The sequence below is a fragment of the Emys orbicularis genome, chromosome 15, assembly GCF_028017835.1.
Source record: "Emys orbicularis isolate rEmyOrb1 chromosome 15, rEmyOrb1.hap1, whole genome shotgun sequence".
NCBI classification, from domain to species: domain Eukaryota; kingdom Metazoa; phylum Chordata; order Testudines; family Emydidae; genus Emys; species Emys orbicularis.
The window spans coordinates 23,446,549-23,463,663 of NC_088697.1; the positions used below are offsets into that span (position 1 = coordinate 23,446,549).

The 17,115-nt window shown below is 50.5% G+C and overlaps 1 protein-coding gene across 5 annotated transcripts in view; it reads left to right on the forward strand.

Moving 5' to 3' along the window:
* The window catches only part of NTM (neurotrimin), a 280,999-nt gene that overhangs the window by 237,025 nt on the left and 26,859 nt on the right, over positions 1–17,115 (forward strand). For all 5 annotated transcript variants that reach the window (XM_065417010.1, XM_065417011.1, XM_065417012.1 and 2 more), the window contains exon 4: positions 14,958–15,092. In XM_065417010.1, coding sequence (XP_065273082.1) covers positions 14,958–15,092 — 135 coding nt within the window. The remainder of the gene's footprint in view (positions 1–14,957; positions 15,093–17,115) is intronic.

A 17,115-nucleotide genomic window follows, 5' to 3' on the forward strand; every position in this document is an offset into this window, starting at 1 on the left:
GGCCCAGCATGCTCTGGCCACGCCCCCTTTTCCCTGGGGGAGGAGCCAGGACTGGGGTGAGGATGTGGCTCGTTATTTCTGGGCCGCTGCTGTTGTTTTAAGGGTGAGACTTAGCACTGGCGCAAGGGGCCAGACCAACCAACCTGTCATTTAACAGGTGCAGCGTGAGCGGCAGCAGGGCCTGGCAGTGCCCCCTGTGGATGAACCTTAGCCTTTCCCTAGAGGGACCATTCAGCTCCTGTGCTCTGCTAACTACTTGACCTCCCTGCTACACCTGCCAGCAGAGGGCCAGTTGGTGCCAACTGCGGTGGAGTTTTGGGAGCTGGGTGCATGCCCCATTGCAGGACAGGCTGAGACCCACCCAGCTCATTTCACCCAAGCCACCAACCAGCTGATAGGTGGTGAGCACACATGGCCACTATTGACCTGGGCTGGATTTCATGTTACCTTTCTTGTCCTTGCCTCTCTCCTTCATCCTCCAACCTTCCCCTGCACCCTTATGACCTCTTGTTCCTGGTTCTCAGCACTGGAAATCTTTGAGCTAAAGTGCTGTGTAACTCTACTGACTACACCTGCAGAGAATGCAGCCCCTCAGGCCCAGCCCTGGGTGAGCAGGGAGGGGTGAGGTTGCAGACACACCTCATTCCCCATCCTTTGCAGTCATCCTAGGGATGACATTAGTGTTATGTTATATTTTACTGCAGTTAGAATCATAGAATCATAGAACCGGAAGGGACCTGCACTCAAGGTAGGACTGTATTATCTAGACCATCCCTGACAGGTTTTTGTCCAACCTGTTCTTAAAAATTTCCAATGATGGAGATTCCCCAACCTCCCTAGGCAATTTATTCCAGTGCTTAACCACTCTGACAGGAAGATTTTCCTAATGTCCAACCTAAACCGCCCTTGCTGCAATTTAAGCCCATTGCTTCTTATCCTATCGTCAGAGGTTAAGAAGAACAATTTTTCTCCCTCCTCCTTGTAACAGTCTTTTATGTCACTTGAAAACTGTTATCATGCCCCCTCTCAGTCTTCTCTTCTCCAGACTAAACAAACCCATTTTTTTCAATCTTCCCTCATAGGTCATGTTTTCTAGACCTTTAATCATTTTTGTTGCTCTTCTCTGGACTTTCTCCAATTTGTCCACATCTTTCCTGAAATGTGGAGCCCAGAACTGACTTGATAGCAGAGCCAGGAACAAAATCGAGATCCCCTGATGGCTACTTTCATGGCCGATGCACAGGACCACACTTCCCCTGGAGGGAAATGTGCAGGCATAATAGGGGGTGTGGGGGCGGGCACAGAAGTACCTCTCTGTGCGTGAATGGGGACGGAGGGGAGGAATGCACATTTCTATGTGCACAGGGCTCTGAAGGCAGGAACAAGCTTTCTGCTGATTTACCTAGGTTCCTTGCTAATTGCTCTGTTGCAACCACTTGTGTTCTGCTTGGCTTCTCTGCCTGACAGCGTAAGTTATCATCCACTCTCTCAGAGGCAGTGCTTCGCTCGCCAGCTGCTGACTGTGCACCACCGCCTCACAACACACTCCCCCCTTCCAGAATGCACTGGGACAGACGCCGTTTCCTGCAGAGTCCCTCCGTGCAGGCCATTAGAGCTTGGAATGAAAGGACAGAACCGAAGACATGGATGCTTAGGTGACTTAGATATATACCCCAGGCACTGTGCAGTTATTTCACAGGCTGGCTGGGATCGCGGGTTATTGCTCCAGCTGTCCCTCTCCAGTCTCCAGGGTTCAGCTAAGTCCCTGGTCACTGGTGCAATGTGTTTGGTGGAGTCTCCTCCTAGCCGCTAGTGAATAATTGTGCACACATCACAAGAAAACACCAGGAGCCTGGCAGTGTTCAGGAAAGTGGTAGTAGCGGGGCGGAGCTGCTAGCCAGAAGGGAAGTGCCTTGGCCGAGCTGTGGGGAGGAGCCAGGAATGCTGCTGCAGGTTCTAGTTGTATTGTTGGCAGTGTTGTTGATCAGTTGTGCCCATCAGGACTGTGGTACAGCAGAGCAATGAGGAGCCCCAGTGCTGGCACAGCTGGGAGCACTAATGGGCCACTTTCAGGTGCATTAGAGCTGCGTGAGACACCTAGGACTGGAATAGCAGGGGATGCTGCAGGGGAGAAGCGGGGGTCATGGGCAGAGCTGAGCGGGGAGGCTGGCCAAGCGTGTACCCCACACCGTTCCTGAAACAAACAAGTGCTTCTTGTCTGTGGCTTTGAGGTGCTCCAGAGCATTCAGCCTGCCATTTGCTTTCAAATGAATGAGTTAAAAATCTAATGGACGGTTCCCCGCATGCTGCTTCTGGGAAGCATGGGGCTTAAAGGGGCTAGGGTCCCCTCCCTTTGCAGTGTGAAAACGATGAGCCCAAGGAAGGAAATCAACAGCGGCCTCACATCTGGGAGCTTGCAGTCCCAGTGGCAATCCAGAGATGATAATATGCACCGAGACCTGTCTGAATCTTTCAGAGGAGACCGACAGACAGACTCACACGCATTGGGAAATCTACACCCTTCCTGGCCCAATACAGATCAGTGACTAAAACCCAATAATGACTGAAAGTTACTCAAATACTATCGAGATGAGGGGTACATATAGAGCTAGATCGCTGGGAGTGTATGGGGATGGATGGATGGATAGATAGGTAGGTAGGTAGGTGTGGGGAGATGAATGGATAAATAGTACTTCTGAAGAGGCCTTTACTCAACTAACAAAATGTCCCCTGACACTCTTGCCCTTACTACATGAGAAACGATGGAAGATATCTGACCAAACTTCAGAGCTTGCCTTGAGATGCTCTAGCATGCCCCAGGCCAGAAGGGGGCAGAAGGGGGCTCACTATTCTAATTAAAGCAATAATCTTGTGTGCACTTAGCTAATGGATGGGGAATACGTACTTCTTAACGCCTCAATTTTCTGGCCTGTGTTATATCTTTATTATTATTATTAATAATAATAATAGGTGCCGGCTGTGCCAGTTTTGTGGCTCCCAAGGAGATCAGAGAGCTTAATATTAATTCCTGTAATATTTCAGCTCCTAACTGTGCTCAAGCGGAGCCATCTTTTAAAAGTTAACAAAGTTGATTCAACAAGGAAGAATGGAAGGAGGTGAGGGAGCTCTCAAAGCTTCTACCAGGAACTGGCTATTTCAGATTAACAGACTGTCCTGCCTCCGATGGTACCGGGGAGTGAACTTTGGGAGAGGCAAGTGCTAGTTACGGAAGCTATAACGTGGGTATGCAGAGAACCTCACCTGCATACACTGGCCTGCCAATCAGCCTCACCCTGGACCCCCTCTGTGTATGAAATGAGAGGATGGACTCCATGGTCCATTTAATCCTAGGCCTTTCTGCTGGAATTGCCAGCAAATGTGCCCATTGTGTTGCTGGGTTTTGTGACAGACCTGTGCCCACTAAGAACTGAGTTGAGATACACTAACCCATTTCACACAGCCATCAGATGGGGAGGAGAATGTTTGAACATCCCCATATCTCTCCTGTGAGCCAGTCCCTCAAGCCCCTTCTCACTAGAAACGTTCACAGAGGTGGTGCTCTAGATCGAAACACAACACACCTGCTTCGCCACTGCATCACTCCAGCTTGTAATGTCGCTGCAATCAAGGGAGTCGCACTGGCATGGCAGTGGAGTAATGCTGCAGCGAAGCAGGCCCGAAGACTGAAATTTACCCCTCTGCAGCAGGGCCAGCATGAGACCTATGACTTAAGCATCACTTAAGCTGCCAAAACAGGGCTTGAGCGGGATGTAAGCAGTGCATACAGCTGTGCCGGATCTCCACACAGGGGTGATCTTCACCCGAAGACGTACCAGTGCCACCTTTCACGCCAGCCGGCGCCACTCTCCATGTAAATAATTGTCCTTTCCATCTCTAATGGCCCTGTGAGACCCCAGCAGCCACAGTTTACATGAGCATTCTGTTGCTTCTTACTTTCTGTGCTTACAGATTGTGTTTGCTTAACCCCAGCTCTGCTCCCCCGAGTCCAGTCTATTTGTTTCTCCATTCCTGGCAGTCACTAATGAATGAGATTTGTCCAGATATCAACAAGACTTCCCGTTATAAATAGGCAAAAATGCAGAGGCCACAGAGCAGAGTGCGTTAGCAATTAGTCTCAATCTGCGCTTTTCGCTTTAGACAGATGCAGTGGCTGGTGTTACCCAGCAGGGGATGCTACAGCAAAGGGTCTGCTAAACCCCATTTTATTTGGGAGGGGGGTGGAACATGGGAAATGAATGTTCAGCTTGGAAGTTGAATGTTGATTTATTTTGTACCACGCTCGTTTTAAATGGGCTCAGCTAGTTGCGGGTTTTACAGACTTTGTGGCTTGTGACTTTATTTATTGCTTCTCTGTCCATCGAAACTTGCTCTCCCTTTAAAAACCTGAAAGCCAATGGCAACCTACTGTTCAGAAAGGCCTCCTGTGCTCTTGGGCCTTAAGGTGTTAAAAAAGGGAAACTGATGAACTATTATGGTTTAGGAGGTGACTGTGCTTTTCCATATATAGGGTTTTTTTAAAGTCTATTTACTGCCTAGTTGCAGTGCCAGCACTGAATCACCCATGGTATTGTGCAGGGAAGGGGAACTTAAAGTCAAAGCTTAAGTTTTATATATTTAAAAAGATAAATAAAAAGGGGGGGGGACCTAATGGCCTGGATACTCCCTGCTGTGCACCTTGTGTTGTCCTTTACACACAGTGACTGTGTAATGGTGCCAACTCAGAAAGGCGCTGGCTGTTTTGAACTCACTCGGCACAGGTGCCGCTGACTGACGGAGGGGCAGGGCAGAGGGAATGGAACGTGCACAGAAATGATCACGTGATTTCCCCCCCCTCATTCATGAAAAACAGTAGGGGGGTTGGATTGAATTGTTTCTCTGCTGTGTTGGGAACCCAAGCTCAACAGCATGGCGCTAGTCTGCGAGAAACTGACCGTAAACAGTAAGAGAAACTGACCCTTCTAGGTTAATCGTTTTAAGCTGAATAAAGATCAAAGCGTCAACAAAAGAACATAGGTGTTGGAAAGCAAATTAGATTTCTCAAATGCCTTAATAATTCCCTGTGTTGTTAATATTATGGGTAACTAATGATAAATAGGTGGATGAGAGGCAGTGTGGTCTAACAGATAGATTTCTGGACTGGGATTCAGGAAACTTGGGATCTCTTCCCGGCTGCACGACCTTGTCTGTGCCTCCGATCCCCCTCCAACCCTTTCTTTCTCTTGTCTGTTTGGATTGTAAGCTTTTTGGGGCATGGACTCTCTCTCAGTATGTGTATGTACAGCATCTAGCACAATGGAACCTTGATCTCAGTTAAGCCTCCAGAAGCTACAATAATACTAATTAATCGTAGCTAGATACTTGAAGCCGGATCCTGCAGTCTCTGAAAGGGCAAAAGCAAGTGCTGAAATACAGTGAACTGTATCTCAGTACTCTGCTGTATTTCTGGTCCACCTTTGCAGGCTCTAGACATCCAAATTGTTTGGATAAGGATCAGATCTTGTGTGTACCCATCCAAAGTGACTTGGATTCCCATGCCCTTTGTGGTTCACCCCTCTGTAGGTTTATCATCATGCACTTATCTCCGACTTCTGCACTATCAAAGCACAAAAGGAAGGACTTGGGAGCCTTTATCTCTGATCTTTCCCTAGCTTTTGTGGGTGGAAGGCTGACCCTGACCATTAATTTTTAACAAAGTCTGTTGCATGCTAAGGAAGCACACTGGAGTTCACTTATAACAGGCTCAAACCACATGCTAGCACTGTGGTTCCCTGCACTCCAATGGCTAATTCTTTTGGCATGAGATCCAATAAGGTACATGCTCACTAAGCTACTTCCATGCACTCAGAGAAAGGTCTTTTGTTAATTAGAAAGTGGTTCATTATCTTTGCTTTGCAGAAACTGGAGTGAAATTTGCACACGGGAGTATCTGAAGGCCACTGGCTGTGTCCTTACTTTATCAGCAGGCAGCGCTGTGCTACTGAGAAGCCAATTCTAGGTCAGCCATAAAAGGGTGGACCTTTTTGCAGCACGCATTGCTGCACAACCCGTGGAATATAAAAGTGCAATTTTTGTGTCTCCAAAGGATATTGATTTGGGGGTAACGACTTCACATCTTGCCCTTCAGTTCTGCTAGGTACTGATGAGCTCAGCAGTTTTAGCCATAAACCAGTCCGGTGGGGATTCCAGATTTGGACCTTGGAAGCATATGGATGTTAACAATTCATCACAGTGCTGAGGAGCCTGAGATGACATAAAGATGCCATGGTTCACCCCCTTTCTAAGTTCTGGAGTGCGGCCTGAGCTGCAGACAGTGCACTTTAGGACTGGTTTGTGACTGGCGTGTGCATTCACGGGGGGGGGAGGGGGAGTGAGGGGAGGAAGGCAGGGACAGGGGATGTAGATGGAAATCAAAGGAGTGGCCATGCGTCAATTGCACTGTCTGCAAACCCATGTCACAGAAACATGTGGCTGCAAATTGGCTTTTTAAATCATATTATGGACAGAGGCAACACATAGGGAGGGATAGCTCAGTGGTTTAAGCATTGGCCTGCTAAACCCAGGGTTGTAAGTTCAATCCTTGAGAGGGCCACTTAAAGATCTGGGGCAAAACCAGTACTTGGTCCTGCTAGTGAAGGCAGGGGGCTGGACTTTGATGACCTCTCAGGGTCCTTTCCAGATCTATGAGATAGGTATATCTCCATATATTATTATTATATGGGTGTGCCCCTGTCAGTGTCTGCGTGTGTTCATTCTGTGTATATGTGTGTTTGTACATGCGCATAAAGGAGGCAAATCCTGCACCCTCCACCGGGGCAGGGGAAGAGGATGAGGGCCATCTGGCTGTGGAATTGGTATGTTTCTGCTGTACAAGAGGGGAAACGTTATAGGGATGGGGTTCTTGTATGGGGCAGAGCTCAGCTCTGTGAGTCTCCATGAGGGGGCCCTTTGGGTAAGGGGTGAGGCTGGAGGATGCACTCGCCATGGAGCAACTATGCTTAGCTCCCACGGAGGAGGATCCCTCTTCACTTAGACTCACAGTTCCCGGTCCCCAGGCGAGTCACAGGTGCTGGATCGATTGCCACGGGCCATGTTTAGCCACACAGCGAGTGTTCCGCAAAATGCACACACGCATGGAAACACGTGAGCTCATCTGCAAACCTGTGCTAATGTGCAGTCTGTGTATACTCGTGTACATGTTTGCATAGTCATCTGTGCAGTGAACACAGGCATATCTTAGAACGTGTGTGTGCATCAGTATCTATGCAGGTGTGTGGGTATATTTTGGTGCCTTATACTATAATGATCGAGGCATGATAAATAGACAGACAGATAGAACGCTGTCAATCTACATGATCATAGTCACTGGTCAGATGCTGCAGTGATGGGTTCTCGTACGGTTGCCTACCGGAGGTGGACAGCTGTGTGGGGGGGGTGTATTTGAGCATGCAATGTGCGTATTTTCCGTATTCACACAAGTAACCATGCGTGAGATGTGACCAGCCACCCACCTCGAGCCATAACTTATTGGGACGGCAAACCCCCACATACACCATCATTAAGGTGCTTCTCTGAGTGGCATTGCCCTGGGCGAGAGGAGAGGCGGGAGAGCTGCAGGACTCGGTGTCCTCTCGTCTCCCCAGATCCAGCAGCCAAGCGCACCGTCTCCCTGGGGGACCTGTGAGCACTCCCCTCACCGGTGGCGCTCAATCCCAGAAACAGCTGTCCGGAGCTAATTTATTTCCTAATGCTGCGGCAATGTTAATTTATAAATTACACTGGTAATTCGAGCTATTATTAATTTCAGATGGTGTAGGGCAAGCCTAATTAAAATATGACACCAATTGCCACACATATGTACCAAGGACTACCGTTTAAAATTAATAGGAATATTAAGTGTGACACTGGTCTCAGAGATGCTTTGCACAGTAATTATAGCAGCCCGGCTGCAGGAGATCTGATAAAGGCGATAGAGAGATTTCAAAGAAATAAATACAACAATCCCACTCTCTCCCTGGTCAGGGGCTATTAAAAAAAGCTGCTGCTGCTTTTTTCTTCTTCTTTCAAGGTCAAACACACTTTTTCATTGGAAACAGGGGCACAGGAATGGCACCGCGGGAAGCATAGCATTAATAACCTGAATATTTTTTTTAATGCGAGCTACTTATAAACATAGGGTAGGGGTACAGCCAGTACCAAGAACCAGCTGGACCACCTGTGCTGCAGTCCCAGCTTGCTGGCTAAGAGCCTTTGGAGAGGTTTGGTACATGGCTGGGAGACCTCCAAGGACCACGGCAGGAAATGGTGGTTGTGATTCAGAAGATGATGCTCTTCGGCCGGCTCTGAGCCAATACAACAGCCTCGTGCCTTAGTGGAAGGGGCTGTGGTTGGTGGTTATCACATGACCAGTGTCATACCCTTCCATCAAGGAGCAGAGCTGACTATTCTTTGACTATTAGCGGTAAATATGGCCTGTGATGGGACACTAGATGGGGTGGGATCTGAGTTACTACGGAGAATTCTTTCCTGGGTGCTGGCTGGTGAGTCTTGCCCACATGCTCAGGGTTTAGCTGATCGCCATATTTGGGGTCGGGAAGGAATTTTCCTCCAGGGCAGATTGGCAGAGGCCCTGGGGGTTTTTCGCCTTCCTCTGCAGCGTGGGGCACGGGTCACTTGCTGGAGGATTCTCTGCACTTTGAAGTCTTTAAACCATGATTTGAGGACTTCAATAGCTCAGACATAGGTTAAGGGTTTGATACAGGAGTGGGTGGGTAAGATTCTGTGGCCTGCGTTGTGCAGGAGGTCAGACTCAACGATCATAATGGTCCCTTCTGACCTTAAAGTCTATGATTCTATGATTCTATTCATTCCTGGCCCATAAACATGCCGGAGAGCCTGTCTGTGACAGCTGTCAATGCCCAGGTGTCAGGCATGTATTTTTTTGTTTTTGCATGAACAACAGCTCTCTGTCCTCAGAATATGATATTCCATTTCCAGTCCATAATTTGAAAATATGGTTCTGCTCCTCCCGATGCTTAGCTTTTGTCTGTTGGCCACCCTGCTAGTTCGCTCTGTAGTTGGGTGTCCTTTTCCATAGCCTCTTTGATTTCCATCCGTTTCACTGTTGAAATTGGGAGCTAGTGCAGCATGCTAATGGAGTCGGTGCACTGATCCCCTTCCCCCAACTTGCAGATGCTGGGGGTATATGCCCGGCGCAGGGTGTCAGCCACCACCGGTAGTCACCCTGGACAACATCTGATCTCTGCCTGGTAGTGCTGGAGGTGCATCAACATACACTGCTATCTCTTTGGAGCGCTAGAAAGGAGCTTTGCCATGATTGCCTGTTGGGGTTTCTGATCTGATTGCACTATTACTGGGTGGCCAAACGTACTATGATGGAATCGCTACACTCCAAATACCTCAGCCAGAAGCTCTTTTTCTATTTGGGTATATCGCTGTTCAGCCTCTGACGAGGCTGTGATGGGGTGTATCAGCCCAACATTGGTACAGCGGGGGTTAACCGTTCTCTCTTAGCCGAGGAAGCCACACACCCCCGGCTCTGCTGGGCATGCTCCAGCTGGAAGCAGACTATAAAAGCCAGCAGAACAGCTCAGTCTGGGCTGGCCGCTGGCAGGGAAGGAGGTGTCGCCAGTTCCTGTGGGAGGACCGCCTGCACTCCAAGCCGCAGAGGCCAGCCAGTCGGAGACAGACCCCGACACACCAGCACGGGATGTCGTGGAGAGGGGAGAGACTGGAGAATCCCAGAGAGGGAGGACTCCAGAGACTTGGGTAGGAAGTGACCCAGGGAGGTTTTGTGGGGAAACGGTGACAGAACCAGACCAAGGCTCGGCGTGTTTCGGTCGGACCCCCGCCGTGCTGGTGGCGGGAAAACCCACCACCAATAGGGCCCTGGGTCGGGACCCGGTGGAGAGGGCGGGCCCGGATCCCCCTATCCTGCCACTTCCCACCCTGGGGTGGTGGCCCGGCTCGCCAATAGTATTGACTCTGGCCATTGGGCCGCACCGCCCTGACATCAAGGGCTGTGGTATTGATTTTAGCCAATAGGCCGTGTTGCCCTGCTATCAAGGGCCACATCAAGGACTGAGGCCCCTGGGCCGTGCAGTCCTGAGATCCGGGGCTCCCCTTCAAACTTGATCGTGGGGCGGTGACGCACCTCTCCCCTGCCCCCACGGGGGTAATGGGGTGTATCAACCCCGCGACAGGGGCTCTGCCGGCATAAGCGACTGGCTGCTTCTACAAATGAGATACACCCCATCCTTTCTCCGATGCATCATCCTGAAGTCTGAGTGGTTCTCCTGGCTGGTTGTACTTCAGCACAGGGGCATCTGTTATAATTTGTTTCACAGTGTCAAATGCTTGCTGTTGGGAACCTGCCCGGTCCCATTCAGCATCCTGCCTTGTGAGCTGATATATGGGTTTGCCTACAGCAGCCAGTGTGGACAGAACATGGTCAGAAAATGTATCATTCCTATGAAGTGCCGTACCCTTTTCGTAGCCACTAGAACTGGCATGTCCCTGACTGCCTTCAGCTTTTTGGGATCCGCTTTCAGTCCCTCTGCTGTGAGCAAATGTCCAATATATGTCACCTCATGTTGTCTGAGTTGCATTTTTTCTCAGTTGAGTTTTAAGTTCTTGTCCCTGCATCACTGTAGAAAAGCTTGTCCCATTCAGCTCCTGTATCATTGCTCCCTTCACCTACAATAAGGAGCTCATCTGCGATTACTTTCACCCCAGGCAGTCCTTCCAGCGCTTGGGCGAGTTTTCTCTGCAACACCTCTGGTGCTGGGCTTATGCCCGCCAGCATGCGCGGCCATCTGTGGCAACCAAATGGCATTGCAAACGTTGTCAGCATACCAGGCTCCTTATCCAGGCTCATGTGCCAAAACCTGTTCCTCACATCACAGACCACAAAGATTCTGGCTTTGGGAAGTTGTGGGCAGTGAATAGTGGCATCTTTTCAATACTCAGTTGAGTGGCTTTGGGTCTAGGCAGATGCATAATTTGCCTGATAACTTCTTTACCACCATGCTGCTTACCAAGGCTGTACTGGCCTCTACAGGTGCTATGATACCCCTGCTCTGCAGACTTTCAGGCTCCCTGTTTACTGGATTACATAGTGCCATGGTAATTTTCCTTCATGTTAAGCACACCGAATCCACGGCAGGGTCTAGTTCTAGTTGCAGCTTTCTTGCAAGGCAGCTGTTGCCTTTGAAAACATCACCATGTGCTTTTTAAATTGTCTCCATTGTCCATGGGACTCCCTCTTTTGCATCACAACTGAACCTGATCGGATCCATGGCTTGCATGGCCATATTTCCCAAGAGGGATCTGTGGTGCTTACCTTCTACCACCGCAAAATTGAGCTAGAACCAACTGTTCTATTTTGGATCAGTTGTTATGAGGTCACATTTTCCTGTGGGCTGCATTGTGCTCTCCTTATACATTATTTGCTTGCATCTGCTGTTTGTAAAGCACATATCTGAGTCCAATTCACCCCAACAAAGCATGTAATCATAGAAATGTAGGACAGGATGGGACCTCAATAGGTCATCTAGTTCAGTCCTCTGCACTGAGGCAGGACTATGTATTATCTAGACCATCCTGACCAGGGCCGGCTCTAGGGTTTTTGCTGCCCCAAGCGGCGCAAAAACAAAACAAAAAAAGCCGCGATCGCGATCTGCGGCGGCAATTCGGTGGGAGGTCCTTCGCTCCGAGCGGGAGTGAGGGACCGTCCGCCGAATTGCCGCCGAATAGCTGGACATGCCGCCCCTCTCCGGAGTTGCCGCCCCAAGTACCTGCTTGGCAAGCTGCTGCCTGGAGCCGGCCCTGATCCTGACAGGTGTTTGTCTAACCTGCTCTTAAAAACATCTAATGACAGAGATTCCACAACCTCCCTAGGTAATTTGTTCCGGCGCTTAAGACTCTTATAATTAGGAAGCTTTTCCTCATGTCTAACCTAAATCTTCCTTGCTGCAATTTAAGCCCATTACTTCTTGTCCTTTCCTCAGTGGATAAGGAGAACAATTTATCACCCTCCTCTTTATAACAACTTTTTACATTCTTGAAGACTGTTATCATGGCCTCCCTCCGTCTTCTCTTCTCCAGACTAAACAAACCCAGTTTTTTCAATCTTTCCTCATAGGTTATGTTTTCTAGACCTTTAATCATTTTTGTCGCTCTCCTCTGGACTTTCTCCAATTTGTCCACATTTTTCTCAAAGCGTGGACACAGTATTCCAGTTGAGGCCTTATCAGTGCTGAGTGGAATGGAAGAATTACTTCTCATGTCTTGCTTACAATGCCCCTGCTAATACATCCCAGAATGATGTTTGCTTTTTTTTTTTGGCAACAATATTACATGCTTGGCTCATATTTGGTTTGTGACCCACTATAACCCCCAGATCCTTTTCTGCAGTTCTCCTTCCTAGGCAATGTTTTCCCATTTTGTGTTTGTTCAATTGATTATTCCTTCCTAAGTGGAGTACTTTGCATTTGTCCTTATTGAATTCCATCCTATTTATTTCAGACCATTTCTCCAGTTTGTCAAGCCCTAATTCTAATCCTGTCCTCCAAAATTCTTGCAACCCCTCCCAGCTTGGTATCATCTGCGGACTTTATAAGTGTTCTCTCTATGCCATTATCCAAATCACATATGAAGATATTGAATAGAACTGGACCCAGGACAGATCCTGGTGGGGTCCCACTCGATATGTCCTGCTTGTCTGTGAACCATTGATAATTACTCTCTGAGTATGGGTTTCCAATCAGTGTCCCAATGATTTTCCAATCACATTGCAGGAGGCCCTGCTATCCAGCTGAAATCGCGCAGGGCATTTCCCTGTTAACATGGTTACTTACACAGAGGTCGATACGGTCCCTTGTTGCCTTCCTATCCCAGTAACCTGAACCTGGTATGCTCTCGTACTCAAAGAGAGAGTCATGGTGTCACCATCACTGTCTGATGTGCTGTCCCCCTCTTGTACATGGCTGAATGAATCTTTTTGAGAACATCTGCTCTTGGGCACGCTGCTAAAATGGTCCAACTTGCCATGTTCCTTGGAATGCTGTCTTAGCGTAGGGCACTTCTCCTTTGTCTGCTCCTGCTGTCTCCCACAGTGAATGCATCTCATTAAGGGTACAGAATCCTGGCCACCTGCTCTTCTTTGCTGTTGTCTCGCTGCATGTACCTCTGGGCACATTGTGCCTCCTTGGCTTTTCATCCTTTGGCCTGGTCTCTAGTGAAAAATCTGTGTTGCTCCACAGTTTCATTCTGCTTTGGGGAACAATAGCTCTCCAGAGGACTGCTGTGAGGCTTGGGGCAGGGGTGAGTGTCAGAGTACTGCAGACCTCTCTGCCTTGTTCCCCAATAAGGTAAAGTAAAAGTTTTACTTTCCCGCTGTTGTCGTCCCCCTGCATGGCCAGGCCTGTGTACAGCTCAAACTCCTTCTACTGGGTCTGTCGTGGGGCCAGGTTTCTGTCTGCAAAATCCAGGGCTCTGAGAGGCTTCAGCCCAAGCTCCGTGGCTCACGCTGCCAGCTGCTGCTCTGTGGAGAACTCCCAGCTCCCACACTGCCCCCGTGGCTCACTATCAAAGAGGGAAGGTGGGCACAGGTTAAGTAGAAGTGGAACTTATTAATTTCTGGGCACTGCTGTGTCCCTGTGTTGCTTCCAGCCTAACTCCCTGCATTCCTTGTTTTTCTCGTGTCCCAGGAATACCAGTTACTGCAGGGAACATGGGCCTTCTGATTCCAATTCCACTGACCATGATACCCAAGCTGTGGTGCACTTGGCATGCTAGCAGGGACTGTATCAAAACAAAGCCCTCCAGAGAGCACAGCACATAAATGAGAGGCTAAATCTTCAACAGAACTCAGCCCATTTGGTACTGTTTGGAGCCCTGAGCTCATTGGAAAATCTGGCCCTGGTTGTCTATAAAGATACATCAGCCCTTCCCCCTAAATTAGGGGAAAATCAGGCCTGGCGTCTTGGGACAAATTCCAACATGGGTGATTGCAATCTTCCTGCCTTCGCTCCCACCACCAGAATCAATTGTGTATGGTGTCATGCACTTCCTCTTGTAAAGCCGGGAGCCGTTTTGCTGCTAGTGTGAAACAGTTGCTACATTTCACAGCAGAGGGGAGAGCATTTCTGGGCTGGATGAACTGATAAGTGAATGTGTTGTGATCCTTCTGGATGGGAAGGTGCTTTCCAGTGGTCAGATCATATTAGTACCCAGCTGATGGTAAAAGGTCCTGGACAAGGGGAATTTGTTGGCTCAGGGTCCTTCTGACATTGGTGTTTAGTTATGGAGATTCAAGCCTGGCGTTTAGACCAAATTGGAATGATCTTTATGGTTTGATGAGGCAGCCTGTTAGCTGAACCAAAGGGATAGCTTCTTATCCACAGCTCCCCCTGTATAGATCCAACATGAAGAATCCCGTGTTCAGTGGGTGCCCAAGTCCTCTCGGAGGGTGAAGTCTTTAGGATCACAGTTCAGGGGCCTTGCTAGAGTGGGAGAGAATCGACCATGTCCGTAGGGCCTGATAAATGAATTTCCCCTCTTGACCCAGAAGGGAATGCTCCCACACTGCAGGCTCCAAAACAATGCTCCCAGGGTGGAAACTGTCTTCTGCATGTGGGACACCATGGGACCCTGCTAAACCTGGCTCTACAATTCCTTATTACTCCGTGGCTGGACTGTAGCACTTGAGTTTCTCTCTTGCGTCAGACAGAGAAAGGGGTGAAGAGGAGGGGTGGGGAGGAGGGGCTCATGTTAAGAGCTGTGTCGGGAAACCCCACTGGCATTGGAGGTAGGTAGAGCGGCTGAAGGGCCCCCCGCCTTTCAACGCACGCAACTGTTAACCCAGGTGAGGCGCTGCTCCCTAGCCCATGTTCTCCTTCTCTTTCCGGCCCCTGCAGTTGTGGGTTTCGTGAGCGAAGACGAATACCTGGAGATCACGGGGATCACCCGGGAGCAGTCTGGCGAGTACGAGTGCAGCGCGTCCAATGACGTGGCAGCTCCCGTCGTCCGGAGAGTGAAAGTCACCGTGAACTGTAAGTAACCGCGGGTGCCAGCTCATGGCTGCAGCACAGAGGAGACGCCGGGGGCAGGCGGTGAGCAGAGACAGGGTGGCGGGCAAAGAAAGGAGAGCACACACCCCCCAGTGCAGTGGGGAGGGGAAGAGATCATTGTCCCCACACACACGGGCCGTATCGCTGCCCAAAGAGAAGGGGCATGGTCGGGGTTTGTGCAGAGGCCGGGGCAGGATGGGTCTGTGCAGAGGACTCGGTGTGGCTGGGGCTGGGAAGGGCTGCGGGGGAAGCTGGGTGTGTCTGTTGGGGAGGGCTGTGTGTGTCCTTGCAGGAAAGTGGGGTGTTTGTGCAACGGGGGGCTGGGCTGGGAGCACCCTTTCAGGAACTGGGGCTATCTGTGCAGGAGGGGAGGGCTGGGCAGGGCTGGGTGTGTCCTTGCAGAGGGCTGGGGGCATACGCAGAGTGGGTTGGGAAGGGGAGCGCTTGTTTTCTTAGCAGATGTAGTTCTGCCCATTCGTTTGGTTTTTCAATTCCTTTTTTCCCCACTCCCCAGCCTCCCTGGCTCTCTGTGTGCATGGGGCTTTTGCAGCCCATGGTGAGATGCTGTGTTGATAACCTCGGGGGAGAAGTGAAGCGGGAAGTGAGCAGCAAGTGGGAATTTAAAAACAAATAATGAGCAGAAATGCTGCTGCTAAGAGAGTGGGTGAAGAAAACTCAGCCCTCCTGGCACCCTACTCCTCTGCATACACACATAGTGCATGCACTCAGACACACACAGGCACAGACACACAGGTGGCATGCACTTCCACATAGCTACTGTGGTACACACAGGAGCACCCATGCTCAAAAAGATACACATGGTGCATGCGTTCACACACACATGCTCAAATACCTGTGCGTGCACTCACATTCATGCACAAACGTGCACACACTCACTCATTCACAAACATGTGCATGCGCTCACCCACGTGTACAAACACGTGTGCACATGCTCACACACATGTACAAACATGTGTGCATGCACTCGCACATATGCACAAATGTGTGCATGAGCTCAGACTCATGCACAAACGTGTGCATGAGCTCACACACATGCACAGACAAACATATGTGAATGCACTCACCAGTATGGGCACACGCACACACAGGCACACGGGCTCACGCACGCACACACGAAGTCACGTGCAATCACGCCAAAGGAACACAACTGTTAGCAGTGGAGAGAGCCGGAGGCACCAATAAGCATGTACTGCTGGTGAACTGGGGCAGACAGACGGAAGGGCCCATGCTGGCTAGAGACACAGAACGAGGTTTGGGGTCATTCCCTTCCCATCTGCCTGAGCACTGGGCATGAAGTTCCTTGCGGGCCTGTAAAACAGCACTTGAGTGGCAGGAACTGGGCACCAGCTCGGGGAACAGACCTCCTGTTGGCTAGGGGAGGGCGACTGGCACAGGGACCTCCTGCCTCTAGCTGATTCATTTGGCTCAGCCCACGAGGTGGGAAAGAAAGAGAGACTTGCGGAGTGAAGGCAGAAAAGAAGGGTTTTCCGAGGCCCTGGGGAGACTGTGACGGGTTGGATCACAGAAACCCCCTTGGGAGCTGCCACCTGATGTGCAAAGACTACCTCTGCCAGGGCCGGCTCTGGCTTTTTTGCCGCCCCAGGCAAAAAAGCCTCCGGCCACCCCCCCCCCCCCAGCGCGGCAGGGGAGGGCGCGGGGGGGAGGGCGGCTGGAGCCCTGGGAGGAGGGCGGCGAGCCCCGGCCGGGGCTCCGCTCTCCCCGGCAGCCAGAGCACCGGGGGGAGGGCGGTGAGCCCCGGCCATGGCCCCGCTCTCCCCGGCGGCCGGAGCCGGAGCACCACGCCGCCCCCCTCCAGATGCCGCCCCAAGCACAAGCTTGGTGGGCTGGTGCCTGGAGCCGGCCCTGACCTCTGCTCCTGTTTTCCCTGCCAGCTTAGGACTCCAGCACCCTGTCTTGCTGAGCCAGACACTTTTGTCTGCTCCAACACAGACCCAGGGTCTGAATCACTTGTCCCAGAGCTGCA